We start from the raw sequence: 18,417 nt of genomic DNA on the forward strand, positions 1-18,417 counted from the left end.
GCTGCTTGCCCATGGCATGGAAGCCCATTGCTTCTTCCTCAGGCATCAGCTCGAGCCAGACGTGTACAATGAGACAACCGTTCGTTGACATGTACGCCAAGTGTGGCTGGCTGGCCGCCTCGAATACGCCCAGAAGGCGTTCGACGCTCTGGAAAGGAATCTTGATTTTTTTTAAAAAAATATTAGTTTGGCTTATTATTATTTTGTTTTGATTTTAGTCTTAATACCAGCTAAACAAAAGTATTGCCGTCGGAATAGGTTGTTGTTTAATATAAGAGTAGCGAGATTTTCAAATTTACAATGTTCAAAACTATTTTTTTTGCAAATAATTTGAATATCAATTAAATTAGTGTGGTTAAGAAGGGTCAACGCCAATCAATTTGGCGCCAAAACGCTTAGCCAGGGAGTGGCACAGGGGGAAACAAAACTTCATTACCCTTCTCTACTCTAAGAGTATTTTGGACCTTTATATTGACCGGACCCACATATAACGGTGATAAAAAAAAAACAGACCCCCGACGTAATGGCTTGGAGAACAAAGAAGTTCAGAACGATGGTACTCACGTGCGGTCAATTTTTTTTAATGACATATATATAATTACAAATTTTTTTAATAACATATCCCCTCCGTTTTTTTTTTTTTTGGTCGGTGCCTGTGAGAGAGGAAGACGTTTCCCAACCGAGACAGAGTAGTACATAGAAAAGCCTCTATTTTTGTGCTGACTGACTGCCGTGAAGGTGAGCTGCTCTCAGCTGACTTTCTTCCACCCGCTGCCAGCACAAGCGCGTCCGTTCACCAGCATCCCTTCCTCGCCAAACTCGTCTCGGTCTCCTCTCCTGTACCGCGATTCCACGCGCTCCCTCCCCTTCCCCTGTCTCCCTTCTCCCTCCACGCTGCGCCTCCACCTCCACCGGAGGTCCGGAGCCCCAACTGCCGTCTCCCACTACCCCTGGGCAGCTCTCCCAGCAGCACCTACAGCCGTCGCCTCTCCTCGCGCGGCCCGCCCAAGCCCTGACCTGACCGCCGGAGATCCGGGGCTTCTCTTGGTAATTAACCCTTCCTGGTTCTCCCCGACAAGTCTAGTTCGTCTCCCCGACCCTGCCCGGCTTCCTCCAGTTGTTGACTCCTTACCGTTTCTGTGTGTTGCTAGGTTCTCTACGCGGAGGCGGAGGTGGAGGTTGGTTTCTGATTTGGGGATCGGCTGGTGGTGCGGGGATGAATACGAGGCCGGTGGTGCTCGTCTTCCTCCTGATCGTCCTCGTCATCACGTCGCAGTTCGAGTGGAAGCAGCAGATCGGGGAGGCCGCGGCCGCCGACCCGGCCGCCGCCCGCCGCCGGCAGCAGCTGCTCGCCAGGGAGGACGCCGTCAAGGAAAAGGTTCTTACCAAATCTGCTTCACTTCCTTTTTAGTTGTTCCGTGGGTTTAAAGCAGCTGTTGTGCTTGTTGTGATGTTGTCCCTTTTCCTCTACCGAAGAAATCTTGTGGCAGTGACATCTGAACCTAAATTTAGGTGCATGTTGAAATTGGAATCGCCATTAATTGGGAACTAGATAAATTGTGCTATTTCTTAATTGATATTGAGAACCTGTCTATAGATAGTTATGTTTAATTAACAATAAGTTGATTTCTGTTTTCAGTAAGCTAGAAGGTGGATATTAGTTAAGAAGCTTTTTTGACTGGGGGAGTGCATTGTTGAGCCTATATATCTATTTACATGCAAAAATGAATGCGTCGAATGTGCAAATCTTCACCAAACCTCTGTCTTGATAACACTATCAAATTTATTGCTTCTAGGAAATGTGGGATGCTTGCTTACATTATATATCATGAGTCTTGTATGTAATGCACGCATTTGCATAACTATTTCTGGAACAGTTACGTACGGCAAGCATTTGCGCATCTATTTCTGCAATGGTTTGGGAGCATAGTTTCTAGTTGCGAGCTGACCTTGTGGATACAGCCACTGACAATATGATACTATGAGAGTGACAATTCCATATTTTAATTGGCAACTATGTTGAATTGTTGATTAATTGTCTAAAATAGCAATAGCTGATCAAGTATGGAACTTTGGCCGTTTTGAGATCCATCTATCTGGTTAAGAACCCTAGGAGTTAGTAAGGCAAGAGTTAAGCATGTTGGTGAGTTCATAAAAGATAACGGAGATAAAGGAATAATCATGCACTTTATATCACCAAAATGGAATTGTTGGTGTGTTCAAAGCATCACAAGGCCTAAGCTTGTAATGTAATGCATGTTCATTAATAACAGCACCCTTTGGGTCCATGCCTGAGTGGAGCTAAATCAAGATAACAGTTGTATAGAAATCAATTATTGCATCTTTTGACTTCAGTTTTACGTCCAAAGATAACCTTTTGAACAAATGGGAATATTTTGGAAAATCATGTAAGTAGGTTTAGTTGTTTCCAGTTACCGGTTTAATTAGGCAGTTCCACCTCTACTACACACCATCTACTATGTAATACAGATTTCCTGCAGAACATCATGTAAACTTGTTACAGTTTGTGCATGGCCACATGGGCATCCTTCCAAAAATATGAATTGGGAAAAATCATTGATGCAGAACACGTGCATGTGCCACATGTGGCATTGACAAAATAATTTGCATAAACATGTCAATATGTACTCTATGGAAAAGACAAGTGCAGATTTATATTGCAAAAGTATGTTTGCAAGCTTATCTTGTGTTATGTAATGGGTAATGGACATATGTTTTTTTCTTTGTTTTTCTGCCTGTTTTATTTTCAATTTTTGCAAAAGTGCATTTGCTCTAACATGGCTTCGATAATGAACTTTGAGTACTTTTCCAAAGTTCACAATTCTGCATTTGGAGAAAATAGATGTGGTGGTAATATGTGTAGATCTGTTTTTTATTCTATGGGTAATGCACATTAATACCTAGATGATTGTTAATATACTTTTGCAAAGTGCAGATGCCTTAATTTAAAGTGCCACTCTGGAGTTTGTCCTATATACTATATGTCTAGAGGGGAATAAGTTGTTTTAACTTGTAATCATGCCATAGAGTATAATAGTTTTAGAAATCCAAATATTAGGTTCAGATAAATAAAATGCCTTATATCCTGATTTTTGCAAAAAAAAAAAAAAAAGGTTTGACACTGTGGTGAGGTTTTTTAGTTGATTTACTTTGGCTTTCTTGCCACTACAACAACAACAACAACAAAGCCTTTAAGTCCCAAACAAGTTGGGGTAGGCTAGAGTTGAAACCCAGCAGAAGCCACGTGAATAGCTGTTTTCCAAGCACTCCTATCTAAGGCTGAGTCTTTGGGTATATTCCATCCTTTCAAGTCTCCTTTAATTGCCTCTACCCAAGTCAACTTCGATCTTCTTCTGCCTCTCTTCATGTTACTATCTTGGCTTAGGATTCCACTACGCACCGGTGCCTCTGAAGGTCTCCGTTGGACATGTCCAAACCATCTCAACCGGTGTTGAACAAGCTTTTCTTCAATTGGTGCTACCCCTAATCTATCACGTATATCATCGTTCCGAACTCGATCCCTTCTTGTATGACCGCAAATCCAACGCAACATACGCATTTTCGCGACACTTATCTGTTGAACATGTCGTCTTTTCGTAGACCAACATTCTGCACCATAAAACAAAGCAGGTCTAATCGTCGTTCTATAAAACTTGCCTTTTAGTTTCTGTGGTACCCTTTTGTCACATAGGACACCAGATGCTTGGCGCCACTTCATCCACCCTGCTTTGATTCTATGGCTAACATCTTCATCAATATCCCCGTCTCTCTGTAGCATTGATCCTAAATATCGAAAGGTATCCTACTTGACCTTCCAAACTAATATCTTCCTCCTCCCAAGTAGTAGTGCCGAAGTCACATCTCATATACTCAATTTTAGTTCTACTGAGTCTAAAACCTTTGGACTCCAAAGCCTCCCGCCATAACTCCAGTTTCTGATTCACTCATGTCCGGCTTTCATCAACTAGCACTACATCGTCCGCTAGGTGTATTAAATTCATTTAGGTCCCAGGTGGTGAGATTTAAGGATGCACTGTAATTAAACATGATTCTGGTGTTATGTTGGAGCATCACCTTGCCAAATATACTGTTTGTGTACTCCCATATTTCTTTGCAAGCAACAAATGAAATCCATGCATGTTAACGGTCCTAATCATGGAAGGCGTGTTACAAGAACTCATGCCTAGTAATCATGTACATATAATTAGTTGGTCACTTAATTGCTGCTAACAGATGATCCTTCTTGGGAACAATGAACTGTTTATGTTAAATATGTTTCATTAAGATCCACAAGGAAGGGCGGGCCTGGTGCAAGCGGTAGAGTCTTACCGCCTGTGACCGGAAGGTCCCGGGTTCGAGTCGCGGTCTCCTCGCATTGCACAGGCGAGGGTAAGGCTTGCCACTAACACCCTTCTCCAAACCCCGCAAAGAGCGGGAGCTCTCTGCACTGGGTACGCCCTTTTTTTTAAGATCCACAAGAGTTGTTCTTCAATCTGATTTATAACTTTGGAGTTGTCGAACCTGTTAAACCAAAATTGTCAAAAATCTCAAATCCTGAACCAGATTGGAGCACTTACGACATTGCAAATTGCAGAATCGTTGTAATGTCTAATATATGAAATAGTTTGGTGGCCAGGGGTTCCAGCATTCCCATTAGCAAAAACACAATAATCCAAAATGTTGCAGTGCTTGAAACAATTTCCATGAAAAATCATGTATATATGGTACATAAAGCCAAGTAATCTGACAAAATTTTGATTTCACTCATCTTTGATATTATGATTGGAAAAACACAAATGGTCCTTTTAGAACATCATGAAAAATACCAGATTGAAAGCTTGTCAGTTTTGTTTCTTAACATCTAGGATGGATTTTTCATTTTTTATTAATGCAACATCATGGAAAGGAGGTGTGCTGGCATGTATATTTCTCTTATCCTAATAATGCAATGATACATAGTTCTCCCACTTGTTCGAGAAAAAAAAAATACGTCGGTATTTATGCAGGTTTACTGAACTTTGTATGTACAACATACATGATTTTGTTTTGACAAACTTTGTATGTACAAGCGGTAGAGTCTTACCTCCTGTAACCGGAAGGTCCCGGGTTCTAAGTCGCGGTCTCCTCGCATTGCATAGGCAAGGGTAAGGCTTGCCACTGACACCCTTCCCCAGACCCCGCACAGAGCGGGAGTTCTCTGCACTGGGTACGCCCAAACTTTGTATGTACAACATAAATCGGTATTAATGCAATGATACTCAGCATTTTGAAATGTTCCATCACAATATGAGGTACTGATGGTCAAAGATTAGACACTTTGATTGGACACAGCAAATTGCCACTTATTTGTGACTCGGGAGTATCATCTATTTCATCAATAATGTATTTATTTAAAAAATGCTTCTTCAACTTATGCTATGAACCTTAGTTCATATCGGGGATAGAGAGGATAACCATTGCCAAGAGGAAGGCCGGGCAACGTCAGCGTGGAGGGAGACTAGAATATTTGGGGGTAACTGGATTGTTTGTTGTTCATTGCTTGCCTCATCATAAACTGGTTACAGGGTATAAATAGAGGTGCCCAGCCCCTAGGCACCTAGCCTCTAGCTCCTCGTTTCTGTCCCCATCAATGACTCTAATATCTCATTAACTCTAATCTCTTCCCCAGACTCTAATTGCCATTGATTACAGCCGGCACCCCCTGGGATACCGTCCTGCCTGCATGCAGCCAGTCCCCGGCTGCCCCACATGACAACTTATGTTTTTTTCCAAAATTATATTTTAAAGTAAACATCATAGGATGGAACATGAACAAATGAAGAGTTAAGTATCACATTAGTTTGACATATGCAAGTTACTTTTCACAAAAAATCACCAGTCTGTTAGAATTGGATAGCATCATATGAAAATTTTGTTCCTGCTCCTAACCAAATATTTAGATTCTACCAAACTGAGACCCTTCCTTCGAGTCAGATCGGTGCAATCAATCTTAGGCTTTAAAGTCATAAAATCATATGACAGAATTTGTGCTTGACAACTCGATTCTTGTTGTAGAATAACTGATTACTGATGAAGTACTTCCATTTGTTCGCAAAATTATGATATGCAAAATTTAACCTTGAGAAACCCTGCAATTGGAGAAGCAGTCCTTTATCTGCCTTTTGGTCCACGTTTATTTCTCGAGGGCATGGTTTTGCTAAGCTTCATGCCTAAATATCCAGGTCTTTTCCTCAGAGAAATTTTACGTGCCACCTGCAGATTATATTATCTCAGGAGAAAAATATTCAACAGCTTAACCAGCTTATCGAGAGCCTTCAGCGCCAGCTACTGCACTGCCGTGGTAGCAATAACACTGTTCATGCTGCTACTGCTGCTGCTGCCACAGAAGTAAGTGAAGTCAAGGGACATGAGATCATTGAAGATGAGAATAGACGATGATCCTTGGCATACATGGTTCTACGATGCTAGTACAGCTGCCAAAGAGCAAAATAGTCCTCTGAATACTTGAATTCACTGTATTGTATATTTGATACTCGCCGACTAGTGGATAACCCCTGGTAAGCCTGTAGAGAATTGTAATTTGTAATGTGCTTTTAGGTCGCGGGCCGGCTACTAATTCACCTGGAAAGTTACCTTACCATTCTTTCTTCCCTCAATGGCTAAAATATATGCAGTCTCTGATTTTTGTATTTGACCTGTGAGTGCATTCATCAGATTAAAAGTTGGCTGATGAACTGTTCAGTTCAGGCATGTCGCCTCATTGTGCTCCTTCTTAGCTTGTGTCCCCGAGAATTTTTATAGTTAAATGTATTATATAGTAGTAAGTATGGACCTTCAGAAGACAGTCTGTGACCATACATGACCACAGTGACAAGATAGAAAAACAAATTAAGATACAAGGAACGGAGGGAGTATGTAGCGTATGTTATTGCTTCACATAACTCACACAGATTGGGAAGAGGTAGATATATATTTTCCGAATAAAAGATGGATCTCATGGAGCTTTCGGTGGACTGGCCTTAACTACTTTGTCATGTTCGCTTGGCATTAAGCCGTACTTTTTCAGTCAACAAACAGTATTTTTTTCTCACGATAAATTAGCCAACAGTAGTTAGTCTGTTCGCTTGGTCTGTTCGCTTGGTCGTATTTGACTTATAAATCATAGCTTATCAGCCAACGAACAATATTTTTCTCTCACACCAAACCAGCCAACAGTACTTTTAGCCATAGCTTATAAGCCAAAAGCCTAAACGAACAGGGCGAATTTTAGCCATAGTTTATCAGCCAAGCGAACGGGGTATCTTTTAGTTGGGAGCTTTGATGGATGGGGATATGGGCCCGCAGCCCATTGGACATCATCCCTCGGTTGATCAGATCTTGGGCTGACCTACTTCAAGGAAGTTCCTCCAAAATATTCCTGCAAAGGTTGCACGCAGTAAGAATTTGTTGGCAGAGCTCCATCGGCTCCAGATCCTTTCAGTTAGGGCCATGTTTAGTTCCTCCCAATTCCAGAATTGGACACTATGCAAAAAGAAGATTCCCCGTCACATCAAACTTACGGTACATGCATGGAGTACTAAATGTTGACGAAATTAAAAACTAATTACACAGTTTGGTTGTACTTTGCGAGACGAACGTTTTGAGCCTAATTAGTCAACGATTGGACAAGTATTAGCAAATAAAAACAAAAATGGTACTGTACCTACAGTGCCCCGAAATTTTGGCAACGCCGATTCGGTGCGTGAACTAAACACGGCCTAGATCTGATTCACTCAGATTCACCGTGGATCCTGGATTTATCAAAATGTTTGGTACGACTCCAGCGTTTGTCCCTGCCTCATTGAAATCCGGGCCCACATGCTAGGGGGGAAAAAGGCACGACTTCTTCCTCGAGTTCGCACGGAGGGGTCGGCCAGGGGCGGGCGTGTGGTCGGCCACGGGCGGGGCGGTGCTTGGCCGGCCGGGGGTGGTGGGCGGGGGCACGACATGGAGCGATGGGGAACAAGATAGGAAAGAAAAGAACGAGCCGTTTTTTCTGTATAATGAGTGACATTGTGGGTAATTTTCTTCAACTTCACCAACTTTGATTCGTTGAGCACCCCACCCCTTAAGGTGCTCCACTAATTTAATGGATCTAGAGCTAGATCCATGGTTTTGGTGGAGCAAATCCATGTGAGGCTGCTGGATCCAAAAAACGTTTGACTGAAAAAAGTGAATCTAAATCTGTTTTTGGTCGATCTGAAGCTGGTGGAGCTCTACCAAATAGACCCGTAACGGTTGCCTGCATGCTGTTTGATGGTTTTGCCTGCTATTCGTAAAATATCAACTGATCGAGAGATGTTTTTGGATCCATGCAGTGGTGCTAGAGGGCTCAAAGTAATTTCCAATGCAAGTACTAATAAGCAATAAAGGATTGAACTTGTGCTGCTAATCTCAAGTTCCTGATTATTACTGCCGCTATAACAACAATGAATTGCTTATTTTCTTTTTTTCTTGCGAAGGGTTCAGTTTTGTTTGCATGTCTGTCAATATTTAGAGCTTGTTCCGGTAGAAAAGACTCCATTAGTTACACATGTACACAAGACTCCATACAGAGTAAAAGTCATGTAACTAGAAAAATTAAAACGTTCTCTTAAAAAAACTAAAAAAATTAAAACGACTTATAATTTATAATAGAGTGAGGATTATCCACCAGAACGAGAGGAACCAGGACATTGAAAGCTTTCAATGTACGTCAACAAACCTCTCCATACGAATAGGGTTTAAAAAGTATGAGGGTGTTCGGCTGGCTGGCTGGCTGGTTGCCGGCTGGCCAGCCACCTGACAAAAATACTATTTATGTCCTGCCAGAACAGTATTTTTCTCTCACAACAATCAGTCAGAACAGTATTTTTCAGTCCTGCCGAACAGACCCTATATATATGGAGTAGTCAATGGTAACTAATTTTTATTACAACCAAACAAAAAATAAATATCTACACGTACCATGTCAAAATATAAACAATTAAGAGAGAGAGAGAGATTAACAATTTGGATTAGCTATTGGCCCTAACCCGTAAGTTTATCCATGAATTTATAACACTTACTTCCATTAAAATTACTAAACCATGCTCCATGAATGAACATGAGTTGATAGACTAGTGCAACAAAATAAGATTTGTAGGCATTTCCAAGAGTCTTTCTTAAACTTCTTACTCTCTAAATCATCGTTTGCAGAGCTATTTGAATAAAAGTCGCTTTCTATACCTGTCCACCCTCCAACAGATTTTGTATATACTCTAGGGAGTCAACTCCATTCTCCAGCTTTGGCTAGCGAAAAATCCAGAATAAATACTATCAATATTTGAATATCTAATTAAATAACTATTGGAGTATATTCTTTTCAATAAAATTTGTATTTGTATCGATGAAGAATGATATATAGAGAGTCTTGGAGTTGCCCTAAAGATAAATTAGAGGAGTATATTTCACCTTTTTTTTGTGTGTGTTTTGTCTTTATTGCGCTTCCAAAGAGGCGGTCATTATTACCATCCTAGCAAGAATGTGCAAGTGGGTTGTGTCTCGTGTTTTACCAACCATTTTTTTAGGACGAGATGAATGAACACAAATTTAAAGGTTGAGACAAGCAAACCTCTAATTGCCGATGGCCGGATTCTATTGGCCAAACTAGAGGTAATTTTCTTCTTCAAATCCTCACTCGGATTGGCCAATCGAAAGGGCTAGCTGACAAAGCATCCTCAAACATAAAGCGCGTCATCATGTGCCTACTAGCCGTTGTTTTCTCGGACAAGCGTGTCGTGTCGCGTGCCTTCCTTCTTTCTCCCTACCTGCCTCCTGCGAAAGTGGCTCGTGTCGCCTTAGATTCTTTTATTCGCAGTTTCTCTCATCTTTTTATTATTATTATTCTTCGTACTCTGATTCTGAAAGAGTGTTTTGCGATTCCTGTCCCCGTTTGCAAGTAAATAGAGCTTACGTGACACGAACAAGGGGGCCTTGCGCGCAAGAAAAGAACTTTCAGCCGGTCATGGACTCCCGGCTCGCCGGCGCGGCGCCGCCGACGAGCACTGCGACGACCCTGGCTCTGCCATTTCTAGTGCAAGATCAATGTGCCTCCGTTCTCGAATTCTACGTGCATGAACAAACATAAAAAGAAGACGAAGAAATAAACAATAGGTTTATAGAAATTTCATAGAAGAAAAACTGGGCGAAAACAAATCAGATTCCACGTAGGTTGCAACACACACACACACACAATCGAAAGAAATCCTGATTAACTCAGACAGAACAAATCTAATCCCATCATCGCCACCACCATACCAAACACACAACGCACACGAACGCGACAATAATGCAAGGTTGTTAACGTGCCACCAGCAGCTATGTGCCTGCACGTGCTAGCACTAGCAGTTCTTCTCCGGCTTGGTGAGCTTGCACTTGACCTTCTGGAACACGACGGCCGTCGTCCCCGGCGGCGCGAGCTGCAGCTTGAGCGGGCACGACGCCTCGACCTTGCACTTGGTGTAGCGCGCCGTGTACCGGACCTCCCCGACGACGGCCACCTCCACCTCGAACACCCCCGTGGCGTTCTCCTTCCGGAACTCGGCCTCGCCGGCGTTCCCGAGCATGACGGCCCTCGTGGTGCCGGCCGGGGACAGGTGGTACACGCGGGTCTTCCCCGCGGGGTGCTTGGCGCCTTTGTCGGCGAGCTGGAACCGGTCGAACGCCTGGTCGTCGAACTTGTACTGCGCCTCCAGCGGCTTGGTGTTCTTGAGGCCCATCGCCCAGTTCGGGTTGCGGATCACCAGGGTGAGGGACAGGTTGTACGACAGCGACGTCAGCGCCGGCGGGGTCGTCGCCAGCTCGAACCGCGTCAGCGAGGCGTCGTCGACGGAGACGTCGAGGTGGCGGACGAAGCAGAACGCGGCGAGGAGCACGGCGAAGAGGATGACGGCGGCCACGATGCCGACGCAGAGCAGGCAGTACTTCCACTCGTCCCACTTGTAGCAGCAGTCGTCCCAGCACTCGCCGAGCTTCCCCATGTTTCGCCGGCGTCGGCTTTGGGTGCTGAATTGCTGATGAGTGGCGAGCGAGGGAGACGGGGCAGGCGCGCAGGGTGGCTCACGGGTTGCTATCCTCCCTATTGATGGGTCTTTTGATGCAAGACAAGAAAGGTTGACTTGACCAAGGAGAAGAAGCCGTCAATGCTGGGCTGGGCAGGGGATGGACGGAGCATTACACGAGCTTATCCGTCGCAAAAGCCATCAGCCGAACAACCATGTGTTAAACTTTCATAAATTTAATTAAAATATTAATATTATTTATATCTTTAAATAAGTTTATTATAAAAATATAATAAATGATTAATCTAATAATGCTTATTATGTTCTATAAATAGTAATAAATATTTATATATATTTAGTTAAAGTTGAAAGTATTTAGTCTCTTGAAAAATGAGAATGATATTCTTTGTGGATGGAGGGAGTCCTGAATACTGAATGCCAATGCTATTTTTAACAAAAACACCACCGTGTCTCAGGGTACCAAACCAGCCATGTTTTGTGCAGGACAGCGGACAGCGTAAGAGGTCCCATCAACCTAACGATAATGAGAGTTCCCATCAGCGGGAGGGGTCCCAACATTATTGTCTTTTATCGACCCAGTATGACACTTCTACGAAAAATGGAATAGGTACTCTGAAGAAATGCTACAGATGCAACACCCTCGATGGCTGAGTTTAGTCCATGATGGTATACGAAATTCAAAGGCGTGTGATCGAAACGAAAATGCGTTACGTTTACGTCCCACGGCGAACGCACATTTTTACATGTTTGTTCAAACATGCTATGCACGCAGTAACAACTAGAAACTCGAATTTTTCAAATTTTATATATTTCTGATTTAAATTTCAGCCACGATTACTACGTTGGGTCCAATTATTTTCAAACTCGGTTTCAAGCTTTACATTCATATTATATATGCCATTTACACCCCTATATATATAGATAATTAAAATGTATTTCATAAATAGTCCAAAACAATACTAGTTTCATGTGATAAATTTTCTTATTCTTGTATGTATGATTAGTCACAGTGCACTTACGTTTGCTCTAGGGACGACCAGAGTCGGGATGGATCGATCTCATTTTTACTCTTGCTGGATGTGGGGCAACTCAAGATGGATTCAACATATCCACTAGATCCTCTTTACCTATAACTAGTGATAAAGGGGATTGAAGTAAAAAAATCTTCAGTAGATCCTCTTTTCAATCTCCTCCACCCCCCCCCCCCCCCCCCCCCCTATTTTTTCAATTATTAAGAAAAATCAATCCCTCAATCCCACGAAAGAAGGGAACAACCAACAAATTTTCACAATCCCATTTTGCTCCTTCCCCTCTCACTGGCATCTCGGGCCCCATATGCATGCTATGGTTGTGCCGCGCCGCACCAGCCTAGGCGAGTAGTCGCCGCCGTTCCTCGCCACACACACGCAAGCTGAGCGGGCAGCCATTGCGAAGCCGTGCCCCGTGCCACGGCCACTGCCACGCCTTGTCTCACGCCGAACCAGCATCCACTGCCATGTGCACAAGTAGGCCGGTTAGCCATCGCCGCACCGATGGGTAGCCACCGTCGAGCAGTCCTTGTAGCGTCATGCCCCGTGGACGTACCGTGTGGTCCATGCCTGCTTCGATCTATCATCACTGAGAGAGACAAAGAGGGAGAGAAAGAGAAGAGGAGAGAGAGATTTCCATTGACATGTGTTCCCACTTGTATAAAGGGGATGGGGGTTTCACACTCTACTAGAACACACATCCCCTATATTTTATAATTCACCTTTTTTAATCCCCTCTATATTAGAACACATGGGTGCTGAATTGCTGATGAGTGGCGAGCGAGGGAGACGGGGCAAGGGGCGCAGGGTAGCTCACGGGTTGCTATCCTCCCTATTGTTAGGTCTTTTGATGGAAGACAAGAAAGGTTGACTTGACCAAGGAGAAGAGGCCGTCAATGCTGGGCTGGGCAGGGGATGGACGGAGCATTACACGTGCTCGCTCTATCAAAAAAAAATGTTGTTACTACTTATCTGCCCGGCTTATCGGTCATCACCCTGTTCGCTTGATCGTTTTCATGGTTTATAAGTCGACTGATGCTGTTTTATTGTAAGAGAGTATCATGGCTGATAAGCATGGCTGATACGATCAAGCGAACATGGTGAGTACAATATTTTTCTTTCATAACAAGTACAATATTTTTCTTTCATAACAAAACGGCCGTAGCCGGCTTATCAGCCGCAAAAACGATCAGCCGAACAACTATCTGTCAAACTTTCTTAAATTTATCTAAAATATGAATAATATTTGTATCTTTAAATAAGTTTAATATGAAAATATAATAAATGATTAATCTAATAATGCTTATTATGTTCTATAAATAATTAAATAGTAATAATTATTTATATATATTTAGTTAAAGTTGAAAGTATTTAATCTCTTGAAAAATGAGAACGATATTCTCTAATGCCGCTCGCTGTTGTACTTATCCTGACAATGTAGCCCGCCCCGTTCCCGGCCTCATGCCCCTGGCCGTAAGTAGCCGTCTCGCACTATAGCCGCCCGTCCTGGCCGCACAGATGCACCGATGCCACCCGAGTGCTGGTGCGCGATGCCGAAAACGACGTCGTCTCCCCGCGGCAGCACCTGCGTGGCCACCTGGGCATGGACAAAGTCATCGTTCTCAGCGCGCTTCTCCGGCCCGCCGCAGTGCCGCACTCCACCTGGTACTTCACCTTGCAGGCGGTGACGTGGAGATCTTCACGGGCAGCACTGCCGCATTGCTCCAGTCTCACCAAATCACGGCGTGCGTAGGAACACCTTCCTGAGCTCGCCGTCGACGAACTTCTCCCTCCACCATGCACAAGTGCCGTCATGGAAGCAGCGCAGGCAGCTGGCGTAGCTGTCCGCGATGGCGTGACATAGACGTATATGGTGTGTTCGGTTGGGTGCCTAACCCATAGCCTGGTTCCCTTGGATCAGTTTTGGACTGTTTGGTTGCTTGAAAATAGGTTGAAGCCTGGCTAACTAGAGCCAGCCGTATGCCTGGAGCCGGGCCAGGATCGAATGGCCGAATTGGCCATTTTCCTTGAGCTAGGCTCGGCCCAGCTCCGCCCGCCCGCAAGGAGGTTGGACCAGGTGCCCTGGGCTGGCCACCGTATATAAGCGAGCTCTCACCGCCCGGCTAGGGTTGCGGGTTACTGTTCACTCACCTCTCCACTGAGCTGCCGCTCTCTCTCGCTCTCTCGCCCTCTAGCCCCCACCGTCTTCCTCCTTCTCGGTGTGCCGGCGACGGCGGTGAACTCTGTCGGCGTTGCTGGTAAGGGCCGAAGGTCCGTGGTATGAGGCCTCAATCCCTTCTTGTTCGTCTCTTTTTGTTTGCGTGTTCTTGTTTGTACCTTTCGAACACAGTAAGGACGATTTCGTTCGATTTTTTTGCTAAGCTTTAGGGTTTGGTCGATGATGCTTGTGGATCTGGGTGGCGCACCACTTGGTGTTGTAGCCGGTCCTAGAAATTGCTTAGGGTTCGAGTCATACTGTTGTAAATGTTCAACTATTTGGTTCCCCAAACCCTAGTTTAGTCACATTTGGTGGTAAAGTCATTGATTTCTTGCGGATCTAGGTGGCACACCATGTGGTGATACAGCTGATCCATCGATTTGGGGTCCATGTCTTACTAATTGATGTCCCATTTCTTGTTTAGCGTCATGGATCATTCAACTAGGCGTCAACAGCTTATCATTAGGGGCGCAACCTTGGTCACAATGATCTCTGCCTGGATGTTTGTCAGATTCAGGCGAATGTCGATCTCTAGGAGAGGAATTACCTTTGGACCTATGACTGCCAGAGACTAAGAAAGGGCCAGCAACCTTAGGTTCATCTACCATAGCAATGATTGTTGTTGTGTCGAGCTTCTTAGGATGAGGAGAGCCCCCTTCTTCCAGCTCTGCGATTTGTTTCACAATAGGGCCTTGCTCAGGGACAGCATCACAGCAACATTGAAGAACAAGTTGTAATGTTTCTGCTAGTTGTAGGCCATAACCAGAGATTTAGGGTTATCAAACCCCTCTTTAGGCATTCTCTAGAAACCATTAGCAGATACTTTCAGGAAGTCCTATATGCTGTAGGTGAATTAAGGAATGAGATGATTGTGCCACCATCTACTGCAGTCCACCCGAAAATACACAACATCAGGAAGTGGAACCCATTATTCAAGGTTGGAGTTCTTTGCTTCACCTAAGTTCATACTTCATTGTAGGATATTCTTGTTCATACTTTCTTATTTCTCTAGGATTGTGTGGGTGCAATTGATGGAACTTATGTGCTTGCACGAGTTCCTGAAAGGCATAGAGCAGCTTTCATGGGGAGGAAACACAAAACCACCCAGAATGTCCTAGCAGCCGTGGATTTTGATCTGAGATTCACTTATGTGTTGGCGGGTTAGGAAGGATCTGCTCATGATGCTCACATTCTGGTTGATGCCATGGAAAGAGATGATGGTCTTAGGGTTCCACAAGGTATAAGCATTTGGCTTAATCTATCAGCCATGGTCCTTTAGGTCCTTGTTCAAAGTTTTAATTTTTCTCCTCTTTCATTCTGTCTTGGGAAGTTTTTTCTTGTAGATGCCGGGTATGCTGTCAGGCCTGGGTTCCTTCCACCCTATCGAGACACAAGATACCACCTTAGGGAGTATGGTGTTAGAAGCCCACAGAATCCAAGAGAGCTCTTCAACCTGAGGCATTCTTCCTTGAGGGTTACAGTTGAAATGGCGTTTGGGGCACTGAAGAATAGGTTCAGGATATTATACAACAAGCCTTTCCATCCATACAAAACCCAAGTGAAGCTAGTATTAGCCTATTGTATCCTCCATAACTAGATACTTAGGTTTGGTTATGATGAAGTTGTCCCACTTGAGTCTGAATGGCAGGCCAATCCAACAAATTAGGCTAGACCCCATGACAATGTCATTGATAACAATGCTTGGGCTGCCAAGAGAGATGTCTAGGCCCAATAGATGTGGCAGACTAGGAATGGGCCAAAATAGTAGATGTTTAGTCAGCAATATGGTTTGTAGACCTAATGTGCCAAAAAATATGTTGAACTGAGATCATTCCCTAAGGCAATGATGCCTTTGTAATCTGAACTATCTTTGCTACTTTTAACATTTGCTATTTGGTTTGTAATCTGAACAATGCTTGTTACCTTTGTCATTTGGTATTTGGTCTGTAATGTCAAACCTTTAATTGTCTTGCCATAAATCTGATTTTGTTTCTACATCCTTTACTGTTCTATTAGATGTACTATTTATATTTGTGTTAACTATGGCTGGTATGGATGGTTTTCACATATTTGGGGAAGAGATTCAGATGAACCATGGGGAAGAGGTGCAAGATGTGCAAGAAGTCCTTCCTGCACAACAAGGCAATGGTGCACCACCTCGTCTGAATTGGACGCCACTGATGTCTGCCCATGTGCTAGAGAAGTTCTCAAATCTAGTGGGAGAAGGGGTGAGGACTGACAAGGGGTTCAAAGATTTCCATGTCAATGCTGTTGCCAAGGATCTGTAGGCCTTCATTCAGCAGCCAGTGACTGGGACACAGGTGTACAATGACCTACGCAAGTGGCGTACTAAATGGGTTAAAGTATGCAGGTTGAAGGAGCCAAGTGGCGCAAACTGGGATGAAGACCTCTGCATGATTACCCTGGATCCCGAACATTACCATGGCCATGCAAAGGTAACATCAATTTATAGCAATTGTCTACTGTCAGCTTACTTCAGAGATTTGCTACTATTATTACTAGTGTTTTCTAACTATTTTCACTTGTGCAGGATCACACCAACGATGCGGAGTTTCTGAATGTGCCGATTGTCAACAACCACTACACGTAGACAATGTTTGGCTCTGGTGTTGCAACAGGTAGGTTTGCAATGGGTTTCTAATGAAGCACTTGGACAGCTAGCTAAGGCAGAAAGCATTAACCTAGAAGCTACCAAAGAAGATGAGCCTTCAAACAAGGGCAAGCAGGAAGACAAGAAGCTTGGCAAGAGGAAGAGGGTTCTCAGTGAAGAAAATGCAGCCTTGCTGAGTGGATGACAGATGATGTCTGAGGACTTGGTGCTGCTATAAGTGAAGGAAACCACTATGAGGCAGCTCTAGGGATTTATGAAGTAGTTATGGGGTGCCCAAACTTTGCCAGGAGTGATTTGATGGTGTGCCTGAACTACCTGATGGCAAACAAGTGCCCTGCAATGGTCTTTGTGGAGATGTCGCCATCTGACAAGGAGCTGTGGATCAACACCCATCTGGCTAAGATCAAAGGCCAGATGGCCTTACAGTAAAGGAGAGATGTGAGATGAAGGAAGCAAACTTCTAGTGCTGTTAATGTAGCAAATTAACCCTTTTTTTATGTGTCACATGGGATGTAATGACATGAACCATATGCTGTAGTTAGGGTAGATTATGGTAGTAGTGAACTCTATAACTTGCTACCACAATTGTTTGCTGCATTATGCATTGATGAACTCAATGGCTTCCTCATTGAGGTGATGTTTAACCTATGATGTTTAACTTGTGAGATGAATTCGGCTGCTATTTCATGATTTCTTGTTATGTTACAACTTGTCTGGTGAGAATGTGAGTTATGAGTGCTGAGGAAGTGTAATCGTGCATTCATACTTTAAGTCATGTATCCAACAACATTCATTAGACTTGTATTCAGACAAGTAATGCTAAGCACTTAACATTGCAGTTCCATTGCATAAGACTAAGATTTTTACAATAGCCGTGCACCAATAACTGTAAATTGGGCACAAACAAAACATGCCATCTGTTGGTAGTCAAAAGTTTCAACCTATAGTGCTATCCGAGAACTCAAGCACACCATTTCTACATGAAAAGTGCACCATTCAGTTGCCACAAACTAAAATGGGCACAATCAAAATAAGAGGTTCACAGCCTAACAGTTTACCACAAACTAGGTTCATCAGCAGAAGAACATCAGTCCAGTTGACCATTCCTAACCATACACCACTACTAAACTACCTACCACTTGGGTCATCAGCAAAAGACCAGAACCCCCGTTAGCATTAGTTGGCCTTGAGACGATGCCAACAACTAGGAAGATTGATCACTCCAAGCACACAGTAGATTAGGTACATCATCTTGCTCTTGTCGATCATAGCAGCAAAACCTTCCTCTCATAGGTGCCACAGAGGCGCTGAGCCACACATTTGGTGCGACTCACTTCCTCCTGCAAAGTAACTCTGGCCAATGTTGCAACGTCACTAGTTTCGAGGCATCATGCAGTGCTTCATTTGCCCTTGCTTTGCAGTGCCTAGTAACCTTCA

General features: G+C 43.8%; 2 protein-coding genes across 2 annotated transcripts; one reads left to right on the top strand and one right to left on the bottom strand.

The window, feature by feature from the left end:
* The first annotated feature begins 738 nt into the window (after positions 1-738).
* On the top strand, positions 739-6,677 carry LOC136549533 (uncharacterized). The gene is made up of 3 exons (XM_066540837.1): positions 739-1,047; positions 1,152-1,378; positions 6,280-6,677. The coding sequence occupies exons 2-3, from the start codon at positions 1,217-1,219 to the stop codon at positions 6,457-6,459; spliced, it is 342 nt and encodes a 113-aa protein (XP_066396934.1). The 5' UTR covers positions 739-1,047; positions 1,152-1,216; the 3' UTR covers positions 6,460-6,677.
* Positions 6,678-10,184: 3,507 nt separating this feature from the next.
* On the bottom strand, positions 10,185-11,160 carry LOC136551137 (NDR1/HIN1-like protein 10). The gene has a single exon (XM_066542722.1). The coding sequence runs from the start codon at positions 11,058-11,060 to the stop codon at positions 10,422-10,424; it is 639 nt and encodes a 212-aa protein (XP_066398819.1). The 5' UTR covers positions 11,061-11,160; the 3' UTR covers positions 10,185-10,421.
* Positions 11,161-18,417: the final 7,257 nt, after the last annotated feature.

This window comes from Miscanthus floridulus, chromosome 4, assembly GCF_019320115.1.
Source record: "Miscanthus floridulus cultivar M001 chromosome 4, ASM1932011v1, whole genome shotgun sequence".
In the NCBI taxonomy this organism is placed as follows: Eukaryota; Viridiplantae; Streptophyta; class Magnoliopsida; order Poales; family Poaceae; genus Miscanthus; species Miscanthus floridulus.

What these genes read in the sequence shown, in the direction of transcription:
- LOC136549533 (XM_066540837.1), top strand. Translation starts at nt 1,217, where the DNA reads ATGAATACGAGGCCGGTGGTGCTCGTCTTCCTCCTGATCGTCCTCGTC. An exon ending in AGGACGCCGTCAAGGAAAAG is followed by an intron (nt 1,379 to 6,279) that starts GTTCTTACCAAA and finishes TGCCACCTGCAG; the next exon opens with ATTATATTATCTCAGGAGAA.
- LOC136551137 (XM_066542722.1), bottom strand. Translation starts at nt 11,060, where the DNA reads ATGGGGAAGCTCGGCGAGTGCTGGGACGACTGCTGCTACAAGTGGGAC.